Raw genomic sequence first — 22947 nt, 5'->3', positions numbered from 1 at the left:
TATTTATTTGCTCACCAGCAGTTTATGGAGACAAGAAGGAAGACAATACTTCAAATAGTTTGAAAGTAATGTATCTAGACCAGTGGTTCCCAAACTTTTGCAGTTCGCGGCACCCTTAGAGTCTCCAAATTTTTTAAGGCACCCCTCCAAAATAATTACTGAGCAGTCCTGTTTTAGAAGTAGTTGGGGCAAAAAATTGTAATAAGTATTTAGGTCACAACAAAAATACTTATTTAGTTGTATGCAAAAATGCCCCTCTGCATCCAGGCACACTGCCCCCTCTCACGCTGTCCCCCTCTTCTGCCCCCTCTCACGCTGTCCCTCTCCTCTGCCACGCTGTCACGATCCCTCTCACACTGCCCCGCGCCAGCCATAGAAAAAAAAAAAACACAAAAACTTACCAATCCGCGCGGCGCCGGGACCCAGCATCCACCTTTCTCCCACAGCTGGTTACTGACGTCGATATTCAGAGACAGCTGCGGGAGAGAGGTGGATACTGGGTCCCGGCGCCGCGCGGATTGGTAAGTTTTTGTGTTTTTTTTTTTTTCTATGGCTGGCCCGCGGCACCCACTTTGGGAACCGCTGATCTAGACAATACTTTCGTATTCCCAGATGCAAAGAAGAAAAATTTATGTCCACCAATGACGTGGAGGTGGACACATTTTCCAGTCGAAATCAATGCAAAATTTAGAATTTTGGACAGAGCTGGGTCATTTTTAGTCCAGATCACTGGGTTCTCGACATTGTATCTAAAGGTTACAAGATAGAATTCGGGAATATACTCGGAACAAATGTTTTCATAGAAGCCAGAATTCCAGTCTCCCCAGTAAGAAAGTAAGCACTGTGCAGCAGTTTGCAGACATTATTGAAAAAACAGATGATTCCATTAGTCACAGTCATACAAAGAGGGACAGGTTTTTACTGCAGGCTTTTCCTGGTAAATAAGTAGTCAGGAGAATTCCAAACCGTCTTTGATTTAAGAAGATTAAACCAGTTTTGACAAAACATTTTCTTACGAACACGGTGAATTTCATTGTTTAAGCAATAGAAGTAGGACATTTTCTGATGTCAAGCAACTTCCAGGATCCCTATCTACATATTTCACTGGCAAAGTAACATCACAGTTTTCTCGGGTTTTGTGTTCTAGGCTGCCACTTGGCCTTTTAACATCCTTGAGAGTGTTTAACAAGGTGGTGGTAGTGCTAATGGCAGCACACAAAAAACATGGTTTGGCCCTATCTGGACAACATCTTAGTAGTTGAAAGAGGTAACTCAGACAAGAATGAACAAAGTGATTACTGGCAAAGTCACAGTTGGATTATAAACCGGAAGAAGAGTCAGATGATACCATCACAAGAACTACACTTGTACTATACACAATGACAAAGTAGCAGTATCAGCAGAAAGAATGGACAAAATAGTACAGTTAATAAGTCACATTCTATGAAGAAAACCACTTAACAAAGGGATTGTCTCAGTCTTTAAGGCAGAGGAGTCCGCAAGGGCTACCAACAGTTCATGTTTTCAGGATTTATGTCTAGAAACAGGTGGGATAATTACTCATGCAGCAAAACAGATTAACTCACTTGTGCATGATCAAAGAAATCCTGCAAACATGAACTGTTGATAGCACTTGAGGACTGAGTTTGTACAGCTCTGCTTTAAGGGATGTTCTCTTAAATAATATGAATCCTGCCATGTGCACTATGGCATCAGAGGAGTTTGCAGCTAGATCTATTCAGACAAAGGGACCACAGGCAAGAAACCCTGGACTGTCATCAAACCCGTGCTGTCAGAAAGTCCCTCAAACCGTATTAAAAAAATCAGGGGATACCCCTCTAAGAGGCAGAATGGCTGAAATTAACAAATTATTCCAACACAAAGACTTGGTGCACATTAGAACAAGTGAGGCAGAGGAACTAGAACAAAACGAAAGGAAGCTACACGCAAATGTTTCAGAAATGAGAGCAGATTGGAGAGCAATTCTACAGTTTCAACTTCTGCATCACATGCATCTCAGACAGCGGTAGCATTCATAAAGAGGGTGATACCAGAAGCACAACTATGATGGCGGTAGCACCAATTAGGACCTGGGCACAGAACAACATAATATCTCTTCCAACACTTCATGTAGCTGGCAGAAGCAATATAGTTGCTGACTATCTCAGCTGCTATCAAATTCACCTAAGTGAATGGTAACTCAACAAGGAGGTTTTACAACTGTTGATAAATAAGTTTGGCTTCCCTCATAGATTTAATGGCACGAGCTCAAAATACTAAGCTGAATTGACTTTTTGCTTGTCACAAAGATCCCATAGCAGAAGAGATTTCTTAACAAGGCTTTGGAACTTATGCTTGGTATATGTATTCCTGCTTATCCCATAAGCCTTGAGGAAGAATGAAGTGGAAGTTAGAGCCATTCCCCCATTCTGGACTTGGTGAACGTGATTTGCCATATTCTGGGAAATAGAGCATCGGTGGCCTCTACCACTTTGACCAGACCTCCTGCACCAGGGACTAGTTCTGCACCTGAACCCAAGTACACTCTCCTTGTTTGGGTGGTAATTGAGCAGGTGTTTTGCTCGGGAACAAGGGAGTTTCTAACGAAGTAATTGAGATACTGTTACAAGCCAGAAAGCAAAACTCATGAATAATTTACTACATAATTTGGAAAAGATTTATCTTCTAGTGCAAGAAGAGATTAATTAAACCAATGGTGGCATACATCTTTTGCTTTCAAAATGTAAAAAGAACAAGTATTTGCTCTGTGCTTTGTGGGCATGCTTTTGGACACATTACACAGACTACACTTCTTTCAGACAGTAAAAAGAATTATACCTCATATTAGACTTTTTCTCGCACCATGAACTTAATATTGTATTAAGAAGGATTAATGTTCTTTTGAGCAGGACAATACCACTTAAATGGCTTGCATTCAAATTATAATTCTTGGTGGCAATTACTTCTGCCAGAAGGATATGGGAGCTGCATGCATTGTGGTGGAAAGAAACATTCTTGAGCATCTTTCAGGATAAAATAGTACTCCATACAAAAACAACTATCCTACTTTGGGTTAGATTTACTAAGCTGCGGGTTGTTGCCTATAGCAACCAATCAGATTCTAGCTGTCATTTTGTGGAAAGTACTAAATAAATGAAAGCTAGAATCTGATTGGTTGCTATAGGCAACATCCCCACTTTTTCAAACCCGCAGTTTAGTATAGTATTTGTCTCATCTTCGGCATTGTGAACATGATCATATATTCTCTCCTGGAAATTATGCCTTTATTTTGATTTCTCAATCACTTATTTATTCCTCTCCAATTATGATGGCCTAATACATCTTAATTTCTGGACTGATGTCGCTTTCTTAAATGGCTCCTCCATAGGTATATCATTACCATACATCATCTTGTTGTACCTTTTTGCTTTGTTAGGTCACCTAAATCCATTTGGTATATCCAAATTATTCAGTGCTTTTTTCCTATAAAGTCACTGTTTGAGCTAGTAGATGAGACAAATATCTGAATGTTTCTCAGACCCAGGCATCAAGGACCACAACCAATGCATGTTTTCAGCATATCAATGTTTACAGTTTATTTATGTTCCAAATAAAAACTTCCTGAGTGCACTATTTTGACAACATATGCCTCCCCTTCTATATGCCCTTTCCTGATTTTTGCAGCATTTGACGAAGAAACTTCTGTACCAATCTCTGTGTGAGCATAATTCCTTTATAAAACATGAGCCTTTTTAAAGGTTACCTCGATATTACTTTTTTTTTTTTTTTTTTTTTGAAGGGTTTATATGTATAAATATAACCTCTACCCTCTCTTTAACAGTTTTCTATATGCACGCTTTAGTAGAGTGTATATATAGCAGTTTTCGGCCTTGAAACTACTCCTGTCTGCAGGTGTCCGGCCATAGGTAGTCTTCATTCCATGGCCGGCCAGCCACCTCTTTAAATCGGACGGCCTGGACAAGACACACCTGCAGAGTGCAACAATCTATCACTGCCTATTTTTCTGATACTTACTTGGGCAAAACATTAGTTTTATAAAAATGTCATCTGATCACAAAGCTTTAAAGTGCCTGTCTGATATTGGCCTAAATCTAATAAACGTTCATATACAGTTGATCCAAAACATTGAGTATACATGTCCAGCACAATCTCTGCTTGCTGCCTGATGTCTTCTTTGTCAATGTTGCAGGCATCAATCTGCATGAGGTTCTGTCCTTACATAGCTTTATTTTTACACAAAGTATCATAAACACCCCCAACTCCCACCCCCCCCTACCCCCATTTCTCCATTCCAATGGCAGAGGCCAGAAAGTTTAGCTCTTGGTGGTTATGAATGAAGTGGTCAACACAGTCTACCATTAATATATGGCTTTATTATTCTACTACCCTACGAGGTCAATCCTGGAATTCATCTGATTCACCTCTCAAGTACATTCATATATTTAGGATTTCCAGAAAAGCTCACAAATGTGTTGGCTCTAATGTGATATTCTGCACAGCTTTTATAATTTAACGGACTTAAAAAATAAAAACACATTTTATAACAGTCCTTTTGCGGTTTTTACACCCACATTCAGTTGCATGCGTCATTTCCTTCCAAGATGAATAGTTTCCACAGATGGTGACTAAATATTTATTTAAGGCATACAAAAAATATATATATGAATAGCTTTGGCAATTGGATAAATGAAAAAGGCGTAAAGCAGTGGTAGGTTTGTCACTTATGTATTACTTCTTCTTTCAGCTTTTCCGCTAGCTGCTTCCTTTTCTGTAAATTTTTAATTTCTTCGTCAGTCATCGTTTGCTGCAAAATATAAAAGGAAAGCTGAACCATTTTCCACTTCTGTTTAGTAGATGAACCATTGGTATTTATGTAATTGAGAGAACTCATGCCACACGCCTTTACAATTCTATAGTCAGATCTAGAAGACAACATTTTTGGGGGTTCCTTTGCAAGACAGGATTCTACTGTAAAATGTGGGAGATCTCACAGTCCAAATAAAAAAAAATTAGTGCATTATAGTTTATCCACAAGGAAAGTTGTCTGCAGTAATCAGAAGGATTGTTCACTATCTCGTTCTTTTCAAATATATCTAAGTTAGAGAATAGATTAATTTTACTGAAGGAGGAACTACATAACTTGTTTGAAATATAATACTGTAGTACCAATACACTGCTGGTCTACTAACCATAAACCACATTTATCAAATATAAATGATGCAGCATAAAAAGGGCCAAGAAATGTTTCGGGTGATTCTAATTTTTCACTCCACCAGAGGGAAGTTACTACACTGTAGAGGTTAATATTTTAGGGGTAAATCGTGACAATGAAACATCACTGCAATGTTTACAATCCTAGGCATTATTTACCACTGCACATATTTACAGAAACATATACAGCAATACGCATGCACTGATTATCCATCAAGCTTGGTTTAAGGGACAGAGTAATAGAGGACAGTATCAATAAAATGAGCTTTTTTTGCCTGAAACACAGTTTTTGAATCTGTTTTACAAGTCACATTTCAATTACTTTAAGCTTATCTACAAAGTAAGTACATTATTAATAAATAGGACTACACATGCAACAATATCTGACAACTGACCGCAGTGTATGGCCTCAAAAAAAAAAAAGAAAAAGAAAAAGGACTGATAATAATCCAATCAGCTCAGTATGGTTTTATGTCAGTAAATACAGTCAGAAGATGACCACTTTAAGCATTTGTGTGTGTTCATCGTCTGACTGTACTAACAAGTCCCAGTTAAACAAACATCTCTGAAATGCATGTATCTGACTTATTTTAAAAGCCTATAAATCATTCGACGCATTATTAAACAGGCTACATAGTATTTACAATGAAAATTTAATTAAATTATATAGGCCTGATTTACAATAGTTTAATTCATTATATTTGGGTTGTTAAAAAAAAAAAGAGTTGAAGTTAAAGTCAATGGGAAACAGCTGGATCAGTATAGATCAGGCCTGGCCAACCTGTGGATCTCCAGGTGTTGTGAAATTACAAGTCCCAGCATGCTTTGCCATTAGCTAGCCAACAATTAGTTTGCAGAGCATGCTGGGACTTGTAGTTTCACAACACCTGGATAGCCACAGGTTGACCAGGCTTGGTGTATAAGAAAGGCAGAGAACCAATTGGTTTTGGAGGACAAAAAGATTGTATACAACATAAAACATGCTCATTTGAAAGTTCCTGTTATTCCCATAATTTGAACATTTTTCCAGGCACCAATGCCAGGAGAACAGAAAGCTCTGTGGGTTCAGATAACCCATTGTTTTGTGAGTCTGGGTAAGGGATGGCTTGTATTAAAAATGCAATAAGGGTGAGTATCCCAATTATGAATTAGATTTCAATATAATGCGAACTAGAGCGTGTGAACAAATAAGTTATAAAATGCCATTTACTGTATATATTTGAAAAAGTGGACACAAAAGCAATAAATCATTCACAATATATTACTGTAAAATGTGGTAATTTTCATATCTATAGGTGTCTGGAATTTGCCATCTTTCAAACTACTGGGAACTTATACATCTGTTCTTTTAAGTTAAAAAATGTACTCGTATAAACAAACAATTTGTTTCCAGTTTTTATGTATTTTTTGTAGTGTGCAGAAATTTAGTGTGCTGGGACCACTGTCGCAGTAATTTTTCGCAGTAGGAATACTATTAAAAAAATCTTCGTAAAATTTCGCATTTGTGAGCCAATGGCTATCTGGACAAGTAACAGACTCTTTTGGTAACTTCAAAAAGATTACCTGTGTGGAACACGAGGCCTCTTCTTTACATTCTTCAGAACTCTGTGTTTTCTTCTTTGAATCTAACTTCCGTTCTAAAAGTACGGCTCTTTTCTGTTTTAGATATTCAGCACGTTCTCTGAGCTGTTCCTGCTCAGTTTTTGTCAAGCTCTGCACAAGAGAACGTTTAGACATGCAGAGCATTTAAAGTGCTGGCAATCATTAAGGAGATGCACTTTTTTTTTCTTTCCAATTAATAACAGCTATAAATGAATAATAAGATAACTTGCAAACATTGTTGTAAATGTATCTGCTCCTTTAAGGCTCGTACACATGCGGTGTTGATATCACATGTTCAACAAATATTGTTAAAGCCTGGTAAATGCATGCTGAACTTTGACATCCAAACAAACTAATGTAAGAGAATGGACCTGTACATACACTTTCTGACAAGCATTTGCTTTGCAACAATTTCAATGTTGCCTGTGTTAACGCTCAATATTATATAACATTTCTATAGGATCGTACATATTACACTATGCTGCAGGGAAGCTTTGAGAGAACATTGAATACGCTGTTTAACTTGAGGACATGTACAAGGTTTTGTATAAGCTTAGCTGATGGCTGGATAAGAATCTTGAAACAACTGGAAATCGGTAAACCATAGAATTGATACAGGCTCATTTTCTGCAGACAGGACTGCTATAGTGGTTACTCTCAAGCCCATTGATTTTCTGTAGCTGCTACACCATATCCTAAAACACTGAAGTCTCCTTCTGAACAGTTTGTCTTACAAGTGATCTCTATGGGGGCTCGGTGCAGCTCCCGTCCCTTTCTAGCGATCTGGATGGGAGCTCGGTGCAGCTCCCGTCCCTTTCTAGCAATCTGGATGGGGGCTCGGTGCAGCTCCCGTCCCTTTCCAGCGATCTGGATGGGGGCTCGGTGCAGCTCCCGTCCCTTTCCAGCGATCTGGATGGGGGCTCGGTGCAGCTCCCGTCCCTTTCCAGCGATCTGGATGGGGGCTCGGTGCAGCTCCCGTCCCTTTCCAGCGATCTGGATGGGGGCTCGGTGCAGCTCCCGTCCCTTTCCAGCGATCTGGATGGGGGCTCGGTGCAGCACCCGTCCCTTTCTAGCAATCTGGATGGGTGCTCGGTGCAGCTCCCGTCCCTTTCTAGCGATCTGGAAGGGGTCTCGGTGAAGCTCCCGTCCCTTTTCAGCGATCTGGATGGGGGCTCGGTGCAGCTCCCGTCCCTTTCCAGCGATCTGGATGGGGGCTCGGTGCAGCTCCCGTCCCTTTCCAGCGATCTGGATGGGGGCTCGGTGCAGCTCCCGTCCCTTTCCAGCGATCTGGATGGGGGCTCGTGCAGCTCCCGTCCCTTTCCAGCGATCTGGATGGGGGCTCGGTGCAGCTCCCATCCCTTTCCAGCGATCTGGATGGGGGCTCGGTGCAGCTCCCGTCCCTTTCCAGCGATCTAGATGGGGGCTCGGTGCAGCTCCCGTCCCTTTCCAGCGATCTGGATGGGGGCTCGGTGCAGCTCCCGTCCCTTTCTAGCGATCTGGATGGGGGCTCAGGTGCAGCTCCCGTCCCTTTCTAGCGATCTGGAAGGGGGCTCGGTGAAGCTCCCGTCCCTTTCTAGCGATCTGGATGGGGGCTCGGTGCAGCTCCCGTCCCTTTCTAGCGATCTGGATGGGGGCTCGGTGCAGCTCCCGTCCCTTTCTAGCGATCTGGATGGGGGCTCTGTGCAGCTCCCGTCCCTTTCTAGCGATCTGGATGGGGGCTCGGTGCAGCTCCCGTCCCTTTCTAGCGATCTGGATGGGGGCTCGGTGCAGCTCCCGTCCCTTTCTAGCGATCTGGATGGGGGCTCGGTGCAGCTCCCGTCCCTTTCTAGCGATCTGGATGGGGGCTCGGTGCAGCTCCTCCTCACTTCTGGAAATCTGGATGGTGGCTTGGTACGGCTACTGTCCCCTTTTAGCAATCTGAATGGGGTTTCAGTGCTGCTCCTCTCCCCTTCTAGCAATCTGTCTTAATGCCGATAACCGTTGATGTTGCCCGTCTGGTTTTTTTTTGGGGGGGTTTTTTTAAGTGTACAAATTAATAAGGAATGAGGCTGATCAATTACATGAAAAGTACTTACAGTAACAGAACCCTGTATACCAGCCTCTTTCCATGCTTGCTCCATCCAGGCCTCGGCAGCTTCCGTATTACTAAGCTCTTTAAAAGTAACAGTTGTTGGTTTGTATGGACGTTCTTGTACTTCCAAGGGCTGTTTTTTGGCTTCAAGCGGTTTGGCTGATTTTAAAGGGAGATAAATTGTATAATCAAATGACACTGCACATATACAATTTTACTATTAGTAAATAGTTTGCAATACTTAAATGCTAAAAATTATGTTTTCATTCATTATTTTCAAGTTAAAAAATTTGCACAGCAGGAACTCTATTTATAAATACAATATTAGTTCCTCTTATTCTGCCCACTTAGCTTATAAAATGGTTTATTTTCATGATAGTAAATACATTTAAACATACAATAAATACAGCCTGTTATGCTCCAACTCTGACAGCTTATATGTTATTCCAAGCAGATACTTCTGTTTAACCACTCTTAGAGGATGTTCTCCCACCAGACTTTTCAGAATTTGGCGATGCAACACTTGCACTGGAAGTAACTTTTCCATAAGTCTATCCAACTAAATGTTATGTTTTTTTCAAGGACAGATAAGGTTTTCTTTTGCTAAATAGGTTTTTATAGGGGGAAAAGGGAGAGAAATAAACATCTTATTTTGTGATCTCCCACTACCACAGAGATATCAAACAACATCACTCCCTGGAAGAGCAGCTGTGTGATCCAGATGCTACATTGTACCTATGGGCTCCTACAAGAAGGAAAGAGTTCTCCTGTTGCTGGACTGAAGCTCCTCTCCTCTGTGACATTTCTCTCCCACTGCCGTCTAGAAGCCTAGAGGGCCAAGTACCTCATATTTGAGATTATATTCTATTCTCTCTGTTCTGTAGAATCCACATATTGTATGTGGGGGGAGAATGTAACAGGTTCTATCCCTCTGTTCTTTAGTTATATTTTTCTATATGTGAGGGTTTAATTCCTGTGAGATCTACACCAGAATATTCTAGGTCACAGTCTGTCTGTCTAGTCACACTGTGCCTTTTATACTATGTCCGAAAAAGGGAAAAGGGACCAGATCTAAGGCAAAGCTGGAGGAGAGAAGTCTGTTATGTATTTCACTTGTACCAGGTGCAAAACAAAAATGACCTAAGGAACCTCGGGTCCAGGTGTGTGACCTAAGGAGGAGGAAAACCGTGTCTTGCGCATGTCTGGGGGGGAAGATGGAAGAAAGCAGCTGAGATGGCAGAACTTTCCTGGGTGAGATCCCTGACCCAGTCCATTATCAAGTTGACTCGACTTGCTGCATCTCCTGAAGAGGAGAGTGCAAATCCTTCATTGCTTTCTCCTATGACTGCACCTGGACAATGGTCATTCCGGTACCAACAGGTTCCATTGCTGTGTCCAGGCTGAACTGTGTGGGCCAAGATGCTAGAACGGTTTCTTCTGGAATTGGCACAAGTATCGTCTTCATTAGAGAGACTCCTTGATGTTCAGAGACCACGTAAACACCAACAGTTTTCTCTTAGGTGAGAATTCAGATTCAGAAAAGTCCTAGCAGGAAGAGGGGGGTTTCTGGATGACTCTGACCCAGTAGAACCCATTGGATTAGATGCGGGTTATTCTCAAGCTGTCAAGATGACTTTATATAAAGAAAGAAGAAAAGAGTTGTCTCTGCAACTCTTCACATCATTCACGCAGCTCCTGTCCTATTGGAGTTTAAAGTATAAATTATCTACCAAACAAACTGGTGAATATGTGCATTTCAAAAAATTATTTACAACAAGTTTTGGGAAGGTGACAGGTCTGGTTTCAATGCTTGTGAATCTAGCCCATGATGGCTTCCTAAATTTTATTGAGCATATGCAAGTCAAATTTATCATCAGATACTATAAACTAAAATGGTATAGTTACCTGTCACTGCTGCTGTAATTTTATAATCTGTGGATGTTTTGGAGGAATTTTCTCCTAAATTAGCTGCACCTATTTCCTGTAAAAAAACAACAAAAAACAAATACAAAAAAAGTACATATATATATATATATATATATATATATATATATATATATATATATATATATACACACACACACACACACACACACACACAAGTTAACCCGTGCATGATACTCATGCATTCTAGTCAAATCAAGCTACTTAAGGTGTTAAAAAGGTTCTTGTCATGCATTTGGGCCATAGCCCAGGCCTCCTCAGGGGAAGAGCGTTACTTCCCGACGTAAGCGCCCTTTTTTAACGTGGTTTTGTCCACATGTCACCACCTCATCATTCTTCTCCATCACCTCATCCTTCATTTTCATCGCCACATCTATCCAGATGTCTATCCAGACACAGGGATCTCTCTCAGCGGTCCTGAGTATCACACTTCTCTCACTCTGTCACCCCCGGCAACCACCAACCACTCCCCACTGTCACCCCTGGCAACCACCAACCACTCCCAACTTTCACTTCTCCTTCAAGAAATATATATAATTTTTTTTTTAAATCTTTATAAACACTTTTAACAATTAACAAATTAAATTAACAAATTAAAAACCTCTTAGTATACCAAATTTCAGTCCTTTCTGAATTTTTTTTTCCACACACACTAAGAATTTAGTAGGTCAGTGTATAACTCCGCCCAGCAGGTGGCGCTGCAGCTTGGTTTTATTTTTCCACACACACACACAGACAGACAGACTAACACACGCCACTAGACATTTATAGTATATATATATATATATATATATATATATATATATATATATATATATATATATATATATATATATATATATATATATATATATATATATATATATATATACATATACACACATATATAAATAAAATCAACCATAAAGGTGTCGGTATTGCGGATCGTACAATGTTATTTTATTTTTAAAAAAATTGACATACCTTCTTGCGCAACTGTTCCTGCTCGTATTCCTCTCTTGATATCCTATAATTTTTTTTTAGATATATAATTTATTAATTATCTATATATTAATATACTGTATTATTTATAAAGTAACAACCTTCTATGCAAAGCTGCCCATTTACTAAATGGTGAACAGATGCTACATTGAGGTGCAAAAACATAAATGATTGCTAACCCTGCTCATTGAAATTATATTTGCTGTGCTTTGCAATCACCTGTGTTGGTATATCCCAACCTGTAAAAGTATAGTTGGTATGGGAAATGAAACATTCAAAATGCAAGAGATACAAATCTAAGTTTAGTACATAAAAAGAAAAACAAACAAAACAAAAAGTAACCAAGTCTGAGGTAATAAAACATAACACAGACTTGGTCCAGGTGTCCTTCACATACTAAAAACACACAAGTGGATAGTAGAAGGATCCGTTGATCAATAATGGAATCATCCTGGCCAATGAGTGACATTATGGTGTATTCTATGTAAAGCAGGGTTATCCAACCCACGGCCCGCATGCGGCCCAGCGGTCCTGTAAATGTGGCCCAGGAGGAGTTTTGGTTGTGGCAAGGGGGTAGCACTGTTAATGGAAAAAAAAATCCTGCAAAAAAAAAAAGAAAATACTTACCTTGCGGTCACGCGGTCACGTCAGCTGGTACTCCGGCTCCCTCCCTTGTCTCCTCCTCCGTGCGGTGCTCGCAGTGAATGTCGGGCGTGATGTCATCACGCCCAACATCCATTGTGGAGCGCAGCACGGAGGAGTCACCCGCGCGAGAAGAACAATCAGCAGCACAGAATTGGAGAAGAGAAGAGGACAGGAGAACAAGCCGATTAAAAGGTAAGTTAAGGGGGATTTTTTTTATTATTTCAAGGGACGCTGACCAGTGAATAAAAGTCACCTGGTCCTGGAGCATCATGGACCTTATCTCCCTGCTACATACTTCTACTTGTAATACTAATGGGGCATTATATATTATTCTCTTTGGCCCATTATAAGTTGTTATCCCTTAACTAACATAGTGGTGTAATTAGCAAAACAGGTCACAATTTGGGGTCACAGTGGTGTATATGTCAGGTACCGCAGGCCTGGTTAGGGCACCCTGATATACAATGCCTGGCTTAAATGCACTTTATTGATATTGCATCGAAACAATACATAAAGTGATTATAGTATAATAACTAGAGAGGATTTTTTCAACAGGGCGATTGAAAGGTAAGTATAGGGGGATTTGAAAAAAAGTGATATATATATATATATTATATAAAATCACTTTTTTTCTCATATATATGTTAACTATGTTTTCTATGGTTTTTTTGGATGATCAGCTATCATTATTGTTAGTGTTTCTTATGTGCGGCCCAGACCAACTCGTCATCTTCCAATGTGGCCCAGGGAAGCTAAAAGGTTGGACACCCCTGATGTAAAGTGTAACAGAGAGCACCAATCCGCCACTGTATAAAATCCTATGGCACATTTAATTAAAATAGTAATGCTATTAGGATTTAAGGTGTACTGGTGTCCTGAGCATGCCCCTCTTATGTACTAGCCTTGCAGCATCCTTCCCCAAGCATTAGTGTGTATTAAGGACACTGTGCCCAGGACTTGTCTTTCATATTATTCGGTATTTTATGGATTATTTCCTGGGACCCACACTATTTGGGCAATCCAGGAGGCCTGGCACCTTATGAACTGCTTTAAGGACGCTATATGGCTTATCAGGAATCGCCTCATTTTGAAAAAGGTGAAGATGACCATCCAGGACTGTCGCAGGCTGATCCACAGTCTGCTAAGAGACTATAACACCCTTGAAAGTCCTGAGGAAGTTGATTGATAGCTGTCTCCCTCTTCTCCTTCTCCCCCCATGTGTCTGTATTTTTAATTAAAGCTTTGGGCTTGTCTCCCTCTACCTTTCCCCTCCAACCCCTTCCCCCATCACTGATTGAAGTTTTGTTCAATGAAATGTTGAAATGTCTTCCCTTAAATTATGCCCCCTCCCCTATATTGTTGTTTAAGTTGTGCATGGTTAGTGCAGTACTTGATTTATAGCGTAGGATGTCATGTCATATTTTGTACCTTATGTCATGTATTATACTAAACATTATGGGGGGTATCTAAAACTATTACCGTTAATACGGTAAAATTGCGCTTAAAACCCGTTCATACGGTAATTTACTCGCTGAATTTCAGCTCGCAGCTCCAATTCAGCGAGTAATTACCGCATTAACGGTAATAGTTTTAGAGCGTGAGTTTTTCAGCCGTCAAGCCGAACAATTGAATACCCCCCTATGAATGATTATGTTTCACGGTGTATTGTGCTTACAAGCTGTGCTGCAACGCAGTACACTATTTTGTATTTATACAAAACAGAGATACTTTTTCAATAACAAAAAAATAGTGTGTGTGGTTCATGCAACATTTTTTTTTTACCTCAAAGCTTCGGATATTAGTTTCATCTCCTGTTGTTCAAGGTCAGAAATAACATCTGTACCGTTTTTCAGACATTCTGGAAGTACACCTGCATGGAAGAATAGAAAAGTATTCTGCGTTAAAGATATTAAAACAATACTACACTGGTATCATTTCAAAATAAATTACAAGGATTAAAGTAGGCCTTTTATTTTTTTTGCAAGGGAGCTTCCAGCCAAACAGAAGATGCTATATTTTGAGGGAAGGGGATACATTAATAACAAAGCACCATGTATTACCATTTCGTTGCTGTATTATTTGAATTGCTTGTAACTGCAGTTCGATATTCTTCTGCAGCATCATTTCTTTAAAGACAGCAAATTCTTCTACAGCTACCACAGACTGCAACATACTCTATAAACAAGGACAAGATAATTCAGAGTTATTAAAGAAAGAATTGCTAGAGAGTTTGATGGGGCATAAAATAGAGGTTAGTTTTATTTCATAATACTTCTGAGTCACTTCACTTAAAGCTTCTTTACAACAGTTCAGAAAGCAACATCACCATACAGATTAATAGATCTAAGGTCAATGAGCAGATTACAACTGCATTATCTCTTAATCTACATTATCCTTCAAAGCTTGTCTGGAAAGATGTGTGGGAAGAGAAGACAGTGTACGCTGCCTTACCTTAATTAGAAAGAATTTATATTTTACATATTTATGACGTTTTTTTGCCAAAGTACCATGAACTCTGATTTTAGAGATAATAAATTCTAACTCAGCAAATTAAAAATACAAATATAGTAACGATACTCACTGGAAATGTGGATAGTTGAAAAATTAACTATCTGAAAATAATATTGATATTCCATTGTAATGATTATGTAAAAACGAATATTAAAGAAAAATAAAGCACTCTATTGAACTTTATATTGTAAATTAACAAGTTTAAAAAATACTGACATGACTGGCATTTAATACTGCACTATCAGCTATTGAAAAAAATAAAAATAATTGCCTTGTACACCATGTAGCAACCCAAAAACAAATGTGTCTCTGTTGGTACACTATTCATCCAGGATACGGCATTTTATTCAGTGTGCATGCTCTCCCCTGAGCTTCCTCCAATGTGAGATTTGCAGAGTAAGGCTGGGTACACACTATAGGTTTTTCACCTGATTATTGAACCAAATCACATGATAAACGACCGTTAGGTCCGATATCGCATTAGTGTGTACACTCCCCCGATCGTGTTTTATCGTTAAAAAGCACATTGTATCGTTTGATTTGATTTTATAAACGGACTAAATATCTCTATAACGATGAAACGACCAGAAGTGTAGGCAGATCTCTATAGGGTTCACAGAGTGACAATCTTTTCAGCAAATGGTTAAGACAGATGAAGAATACAGATCTGAAGGTAAATCTTCTAAAACATGTACAGTGTGTACACATGAATCAGCATTCTGATCGGCACTTTCAGTCGTTAGTAAAATTATTAACGATATCGCATCGGGAAAAATTTTCTGTAGTGTGTACCCAGCCTTACCCGGCTCGAGCCTGACTTGCCTTCTAACTCAATCTGTCAGACTAGACTATGCTCACTCTCTCTACACATAACAGCTCTACTGCTGTGTGGACTGGAGAGAGACGGTGCCTTAACTAATATATTTAGCTAGGGCCATTTAGTAAAGCACAAATATTACACTAGAGATCCACTTTATGCTTGGGTCATGGATGACAGCAGTAGTACTAGAGGAGATACTATTTGAAATAGAACTGCACAATGTATTATTAATATATGTTATAGATTTTTAGCGGAATATTTCACAGGCTTTAATTGGGTGCTCCAACTGCACTGTGTACCTTAGGCTATGCCCACATGGACATGACGGTGATTAGCATGTACAGGGCTAACACACTCTAATCTATTTCACCAGTTCAAACAACAATTTAGTTACTGACTGCATGCTACAATCTGTATGTATGTTTATATGCGATAAAGGTGCTTGGAGGACACTGAAACAGCTATAAGGTATAAACCACTCTGGCCTCTTTTCTATACACCAATGCTTAAATATATTCGTATATTTCTCTGCCCATTCAATATTATAATTTAAGTAATTGCTGTGAAAAGAAAATGAGTACTGGTTTCCTGGATTGATGGAATGAAGTGTTTGTTTTTTCTTGAAATTATATAGTTTATATATTTGATTATATATAGAAAAAAAAACACAACAACCTTTCTGGTTATGAGGACAATAATTGCATTTAACTGGCCTCCAGTAAATGCAACTGCAAGCAAACTTTTACATATCAATTTGAAAATGCAAAAGCCCAAAGCCATCAACACATTGATAGTTAATTAGAAGAAGATTGTCACCTTAACGCCTGGAGAATGAGCAAGAGGAGACAAACATGCTTGTTGAAACTGCTCTTCACTAATCCCTACTTCATTCAGATGTCCTTGTATCAGCTTTTCCACCTGTGGAAATGTATTGTTTGTCTAAGATTAGTGTGAATATGTGTACATTCATTTCAAGATCTCAAAGATGCGCTTCAATTTAAAGGCTTTTTGCCTTAAACTAGCATATTGGTGGGTTGTTTCCTTTGGGACCACACCATTTACATGATGCAGTAATCACCTATACTCACTTATATTGTGATTCTCTGCTTCACAGCTGAATGAGCAGTGCAGAATAGCTGCTGGAAAGGAGGGATAAGTTGAACTGATTGAAACACAAGCCAGCTTCAGACTGGATGAGTGAGGCAGTCATCTTAATAAGGGGGAGTTGTCATTTTAGTCAATGAGTAATATCCCCATTCTCCAGTAGCTGTCCCTAATATGCGAGTATGGGGAACAGCTGCATGACTTCAATGATGGAGATTTCAAGAAAGACCCTCACACCAATGTACTAGTTTTGGAGAAGGGGGTCACTTAAACACCATATACCCCAAAGGTGAAAAAAAACCACTTTAAGTTACTAACCAGTGATCTACTTCTAGGAATATGTAAAGGATGCCAACTATATGAGTGACAAATAGACTTCAGTGCAAGTGCATTTTGATATTACACGTTTACAATCATGCAGAAATCTGGATTTATTTCTATCAAAACTCCAATTTGTCCAGTGTGGACACAGTCATGTTAACCGTAATCCCCCATTCACTATAAGTAATACAAAACTATATTTACCATTTCCTTGTACTCATTGTGAATCTCTGTATATGACAACTTATTCTCTTCTTCATCATCAAAAACTGCAACCAGAAATGTCAGACTTTTAGTCGGGAAATCAAAAATATAAGTACCAATACAAAAAGAAATATAAATAATCGATGTTTACATGCATATTTTGGAGAATAATTAAAAATATACTACAGCTTGCATGTAAGACAAGTGCAATCTTATTGAAGGACCACCAAAATTAAATATTTGTATTAACGTCCAGCTCTTTCCTTCATGTACAGTCGTGGCCAAAAGTTTTGAGAATGACACAAGTATTGGTTTTCACAAAGTTTGCTGCTTCAATGTTTTTAGACCTTTTTGTCAGATATTGTTATGTTATACTGAAGTAAAATTACAAGCATTTCATAAGTGTCAAAGGCTTTTATTGACAATACATTAACTTTATGCAAAGCGTCAATATTTGCAGTGTTGATCCTTCCTTTTTAAGACCTCTGCAATTCGCCCTGGCATGCTGTCAATCAACTTCCGGGTCACATACTGACTGAGGGGCCGCCCATTTTTCCCTAATCAATGCTTGGAGTTTATCCAAATTTGTGGGTTCTTGTTTGCCCACCCGCCTCTTGAGGATTGACCACACAAGTTCTCAATGGGATTAAAATCTGGGGAGTTTCCTGGCCATTGACCCAAAATTTCAAAGTTTTGATCCCCAAGCCACTTAGTTATCACTTTTATGGCAAGGTGCTCCATCATGCAGGAAAAGGTTAATTGGCTGCTATTAATTTGCCCTTAGTCTCTCTCGTTCTGTGTATGTTACGGCATTTCGATTGTAAGCTCCAATGGGGCAGGGACTGATGTGAATGAGTTCTCTGTACAGCGCTTCGGAATTAGTGGCGCTATATATATATATATATATATATATATATATATATATATATATATATATAAATAAATAGATGATGATGCCACTTTAGGACATTAATTATATATTTTATTTATAAAGCACTGACATATTACGCAGTGCGAAACATTGACAGGATCACAAACAAATAACATACAATGACATGAAACAGAAGGTAGATGTGGCCCTGTACAAATAAGTTTACAATCTAAGAAGTGCCGGGAAAACTTGATACATGAAGTAGTGGAATAACATTTGGAGTTATTGATGGGGAAAATATGTGTGGCTATTGTAAGGCAGAATCATCATCAGGCTCTAATGAAAACGCATATAAATCCTGCAGTGCTCCTATTCCCTATCACTGCTCTCTAGTTTAGCCATTCAAAGTGGGTTGGGTATTTCAAGCTATCCGGCAGAACATGGGTAGTACACTGTTACAATTGAAAAACTGAATTTCCCCACCACTGCTAGTATATGGCAGAGTCCTGCAGAATGGAGGGAGTGGGGTCATTTGTGAGCAGTGTCAGAGTCAGTGAAATAAAGATAAATATATTTTTAATTCAGATGTCCTATAAACAGAAAGAATTAGGATTTATGCATTGATTGGAGTGAAGACAAATCTGTACTAAAAACAGCAAAAATATTGTGTGTGAAACTTGCTTCTGAATAAGGTGAATGTTATGTACTCAACTTACTGCTTTATAGCAACTTGAGTATTAGTTCTGATCCTACATTTCTGCTATCTGGAGGGAGACTGGCTTTCAGAAAGATAGTTTTGCATCTCCTTAACATATCAGTTATTTAATTTAGCCAAGATTAAGTTGAAAACAAGCAGGAGCATAATATTTGAGAAATGGTTTAGGTTAGCAGATAAGTACATATAAATCAGGAATGTTATATCGGGGAAAAAATGTAGCTTACCCCAAGAAAATAGGACAAGTGCATATAATAAATGTCCTAACAGACTGCTGTGGAGTCTAAAACCTAATATATGAGTGAAATGTCATTCAATCGTTATTGTCATATTGTATTGCTATAAATCCAGTTCTACCACAACACAATGCTGATGTTTTTATTTTTATTCCAATTTTTTTTGTTATTCACGTCTTCCCTCTGTACTACCCATCAGCACCCGCTCTGTACATACCCCTTCCTCTCACAACATCCTCCTTGTGTTTATCCCACTAACTGTGGAGCCCTCCCAAGTGGATTCCCCTTGGTCATGCTGGGACTTGTAGTTTGACAACAGCAGGGGGGTAGTGGTGTCACCTTCCCCACCTCCTTTCTGTCCATCTGTGGATGATGAGCTGCATCTCCCACTATAACCAGTGATCGGGTGACTGCACCATGGGGCAGTGCGGAGTACTGTGCCTCCCTCTCCATCCCCGCTCATCCCACTACCTGAGCACTGCTGTTCTATGAAGTCGGCCACAGGCATCTTCCATACGGGGCAGCTGAGGAAGCCCAGCACACTCTCCAACACCCACTCAGCGTCCTCGGCCATGGGGCCGCCTGCACCCGGCCGGGCCGCTCCTCTATGGAAGTTACGGCGTCTTGTGGTTGGCAGCCTGGCTGGCACCCACCCGAGCCGGGACCCCGGATGAAGCGCAAAGGAACCGTGTGCGCGCGCGAGGGCATGGGCGGGTGTGTTTCCATGGCGACCGACGTCATGGTGATGCGCGATACATTGTGTGGCCGCGCCTCATGCACCAAAATCAGTGTCTCTAAAATCTCAGTCATGTAGTTGAAATAAATCCGAAGCTAGGTCTGTCTAGCATGGAAGAGGCTGATCAACAACTTTATCACTACTTCTTGGCCATCACCCAGTTGGCAGTATATTAGTCCAGTGGTTCCCAAACTTTTGCAGTTCGCGTCACCCTTAAGAGTCTACATAATTTTCCCAAGGCACCCCTCCAAAATAATTACCTAACAGTCCCGTTTTATAAGTAGTCAAAAAAACGTAATAAGTATTTAGGTCAGGACAGAGATACTTATATAGTGGTATGCAAAAATAATACACATAAATCCAAGTGAAAAGAATACTTTTATATATTTCTTTCAATTATATTTCTGTCAAATAATAATTTACAGCTAGCACACACTGTGCCCCCTGGATCCACGCCCCCTCTGCATCCCACCGTGGCCAGGAAGAGAAAAAAAATGAACAAAAGGAAAAAATACCAATCCGGCGGCGCCCGGGACCCAGCATTCTCTCTCCTGCCGCTTCTCACCGAATATGTCGGAAGTGATGCCGTCATGCCCGACAGTGAAAAGCGAGGAAGGAGGAGGATGCTGTGTCCCGGGCGCTGGGGGATTGGTACGTTTTTTGCTTGTTTGTTTTTTCCTTTTCCTGTCCACGACACCCCTGCGACAGAAGCGTGGCACCCCTGGGAGCCGCGGCACACAGTTTGGGAACCTAGGTATTAGTCCATTTCCTCTGTCAATGTTTCATGCACATTGCACCTTGTGATCCATTAAAGGAACTTCCTACATACACACATGAGCCACTTAGAAATGAAGATTAACTATATACTGGTTGTTGGTACATAGTGAAATTGTAGGACTATTCTGCACACTTTCATTCATTAAACTCAATTTAATAACATTCTGTGTTTGTGTTATTAAATAATGCATGTGTCAGGCTTGTTATTATAATGCTGCATTTCTGGAAAGAATGGTTTGGGTTATAGTAACTGATTAAATTAATTTCTGATTCCAGAATTTCTAACAGTCAGCTTCAAGTAAATCTTAGTGATGGTAAAACTGGGTATTTAATAATGTTTTTTGAAAGTAGAAACCAGTGCTTTCTCTTATAATGTGTGAATATGGTGTTCCGATGTCACCTTTAGAGGTGGTGAAACCATTTCTCCACCCTATATAAAGTATAACAGTAGGAATCTAAGACACAAACAGATCCCAGAATACTAAATCGTGTAAATCAGGGGTCAGGGAACTTTTTTACCTTTTACCCCAAAATATATTTAGATATGCCGACGTTACCCCCTTGATTTGAAAGGAATGAAATCATATATTATTATTGCAATTCAAAATTTTATTGTATCTATTCAAAATTTCTTTGAAAGCTTCAACTACAAAACTTCAGGTTTTGGAGAAATGATGTTGCTTCATTTTTGATACGAGACCATCAATATTGGGGCATTTTGATATCAGAGCAATTTGGACACAGCCTTCAGCGTCCAATCAATTTCTCTGCTTTGTTTTTATGTTCGTTAGAGTGGAAAATACTTGTTCGCAAAGGTAGGTTTTTGCAAAAGGCAGCAACTTGTGCAATTTTGAATGCCTTTGCAGCTGTTGACATCCAAAAATATGACAGATCTGCTTTGTTTTCAAATGCAATACATGCTTCATTATTGCATCGAAGCTCAAGAAGTGCCTCTGCCAACCCTTGAGGCTCTTCTGGTACAACAGCAATTTCAGATTTAAAGGGGTCTACAATCCAACTGACAGCATGTGAATCTGCAGCATTACCCCCCAGGAATTTAATTTTTACCCCATTTGGGGTAATTTACCCCTGTTCCCTGACCACTGGTATAAATGAATGTGCACAATTAAAGTGTTGAGGATTAAAGCAAATGTGTTTATATTTTCAAAGAAAAAGAAAGAATAAAAAATGACAACATAAATTATCACAACTAAAATAATACAAAGCACAACAATCTGTAGTCACTTTTCTCTAATGACAGGCATGTATGCTACAATGTAAAGGAATGTCACTTTCATTGGTTGCATGAATGAAAAAACTATGTCATGGTGTAAACATCCAATATGCCACATAGTGATTAAATGAGGTTTATAGTTTTTCAAAACGATGTTTGTAAGTGCACAATAAGAGCTTATCTCAGATGATCTTGTTTTGAAACATTATTCCAAACTTTCACTTTGTCATTCTTTGTGTTGTGGCAGGTTAATTGGTTATATCCATTAGCTTGTTTGACCTTTTAAATAGTTAATGCCTCTGATGCTTTAGTGCATGAACTACTAGGTTTTGCATGCACTGTTCCTGCGCTATTTCCATCAGGAATCCTGTCTCTTACAAGTCTTGATCTTCTTAATCAGTGGTGTCCTCCTGCTGCACATTTACATTTACTTACACAATTTATTACACTGGGATCCGTTTGCACCAGAGATTCCTAATATGGGTATTTTATATAGATCAGGTGGTTTTGTTTTGATGATCCTTTTCAAACCCACATGGCAATCATGCCCATCCTTCCATTTAATCTTAGTACCTCAATGGTGTACGTAAAGATCATGATCATTTCATTGATCATATACTGGTAGAGAGACCTGGGTGAAGAACTTCCAATTACTGTCTGTTGGACAACCAGCCCAATCGGTAGAAGACCTTCTGTATCGCCATAGTGTCAACAGCATAATGGCTGACATGGCTAGTGAAATTACTCCACAATAGACTAAAATAAGACTGATTCAAGTTGTTTCTTCTCACACCACTGTTACTGGTACTCTGGTACAAAAAAAATTCAAATCACCTTAGACTTTCTGCACTTGCACAAAAGCTCAAAAGCAATAGAACAAAAGCCACTAGCCATCTGAAGGGATGACCACCTAAAATTAGACTCCTGGGGGTAAATGTATCAA

The 22947-nt window shown here is 39.5% G+C and overlaps 1 protein-coding gene across 2 annotated transcripts; it reads right to left on the bottom strand.

Moving 5' to 3' along the window:
• Window positions 1-4141: 4141 nt before the first annotated feature.
• On the bottom strand, window positions 4142-19976 carry CFAP36 (cilia and flagella associated protein 36). Of its 2 annotated transcripts, XM_075203842.1 has the most exons (10): window positions 19729-19976; window positions 17436-17500; window positions 16623-16724; window positions 14536-14650; window positions 14258-14345; window positions 11813-11855; window positions 10811-10886; window positions 8910-9064; window positions 6796-6945; window positions 4142-4825 (listed from the first exon to the last, which is right to left on the bottom strand). In XM_075203842.1, exons 1-10 carry the CDS (start codon window positions 19829-19831, stop codon window positions 4739-4741), a joined length of 984 nt encoding a protein of 327 aa, XP_075059943.1. In that variant the 5' UTR covers window positions 19832-19976; the 3' UTR covers window positions 4142-4738. The 2 variants fall into 2 exon arrangements, with proteins under 2 accessions (XP_075059943.1, XP_075059944.1); XM_075203843.1 differs by lacking the exon at window positions 16623-16724.
• Between the last annotated feature and the right edge of the window lie 2971 nt (window positions 19977-22947).

Source organism: Mixophyes fleayi, chromosome 3 (assembly GCF_038048845.1).
Source record: "Mixophyes fleayi isolate aMixFle1 chromosome 3, aMixFle1.hap1, whole genome shotgun sequence".
Taxonomy (NCBI): Eukaryota; Metazoa; Chordata; class Amphibia; order Anura; family Limnodynastidae; genus Mixophyes; species Mixophyes fleayi.
This window is presented reverse-complemented; position numbering and strand designations above follow the sequence as displayed.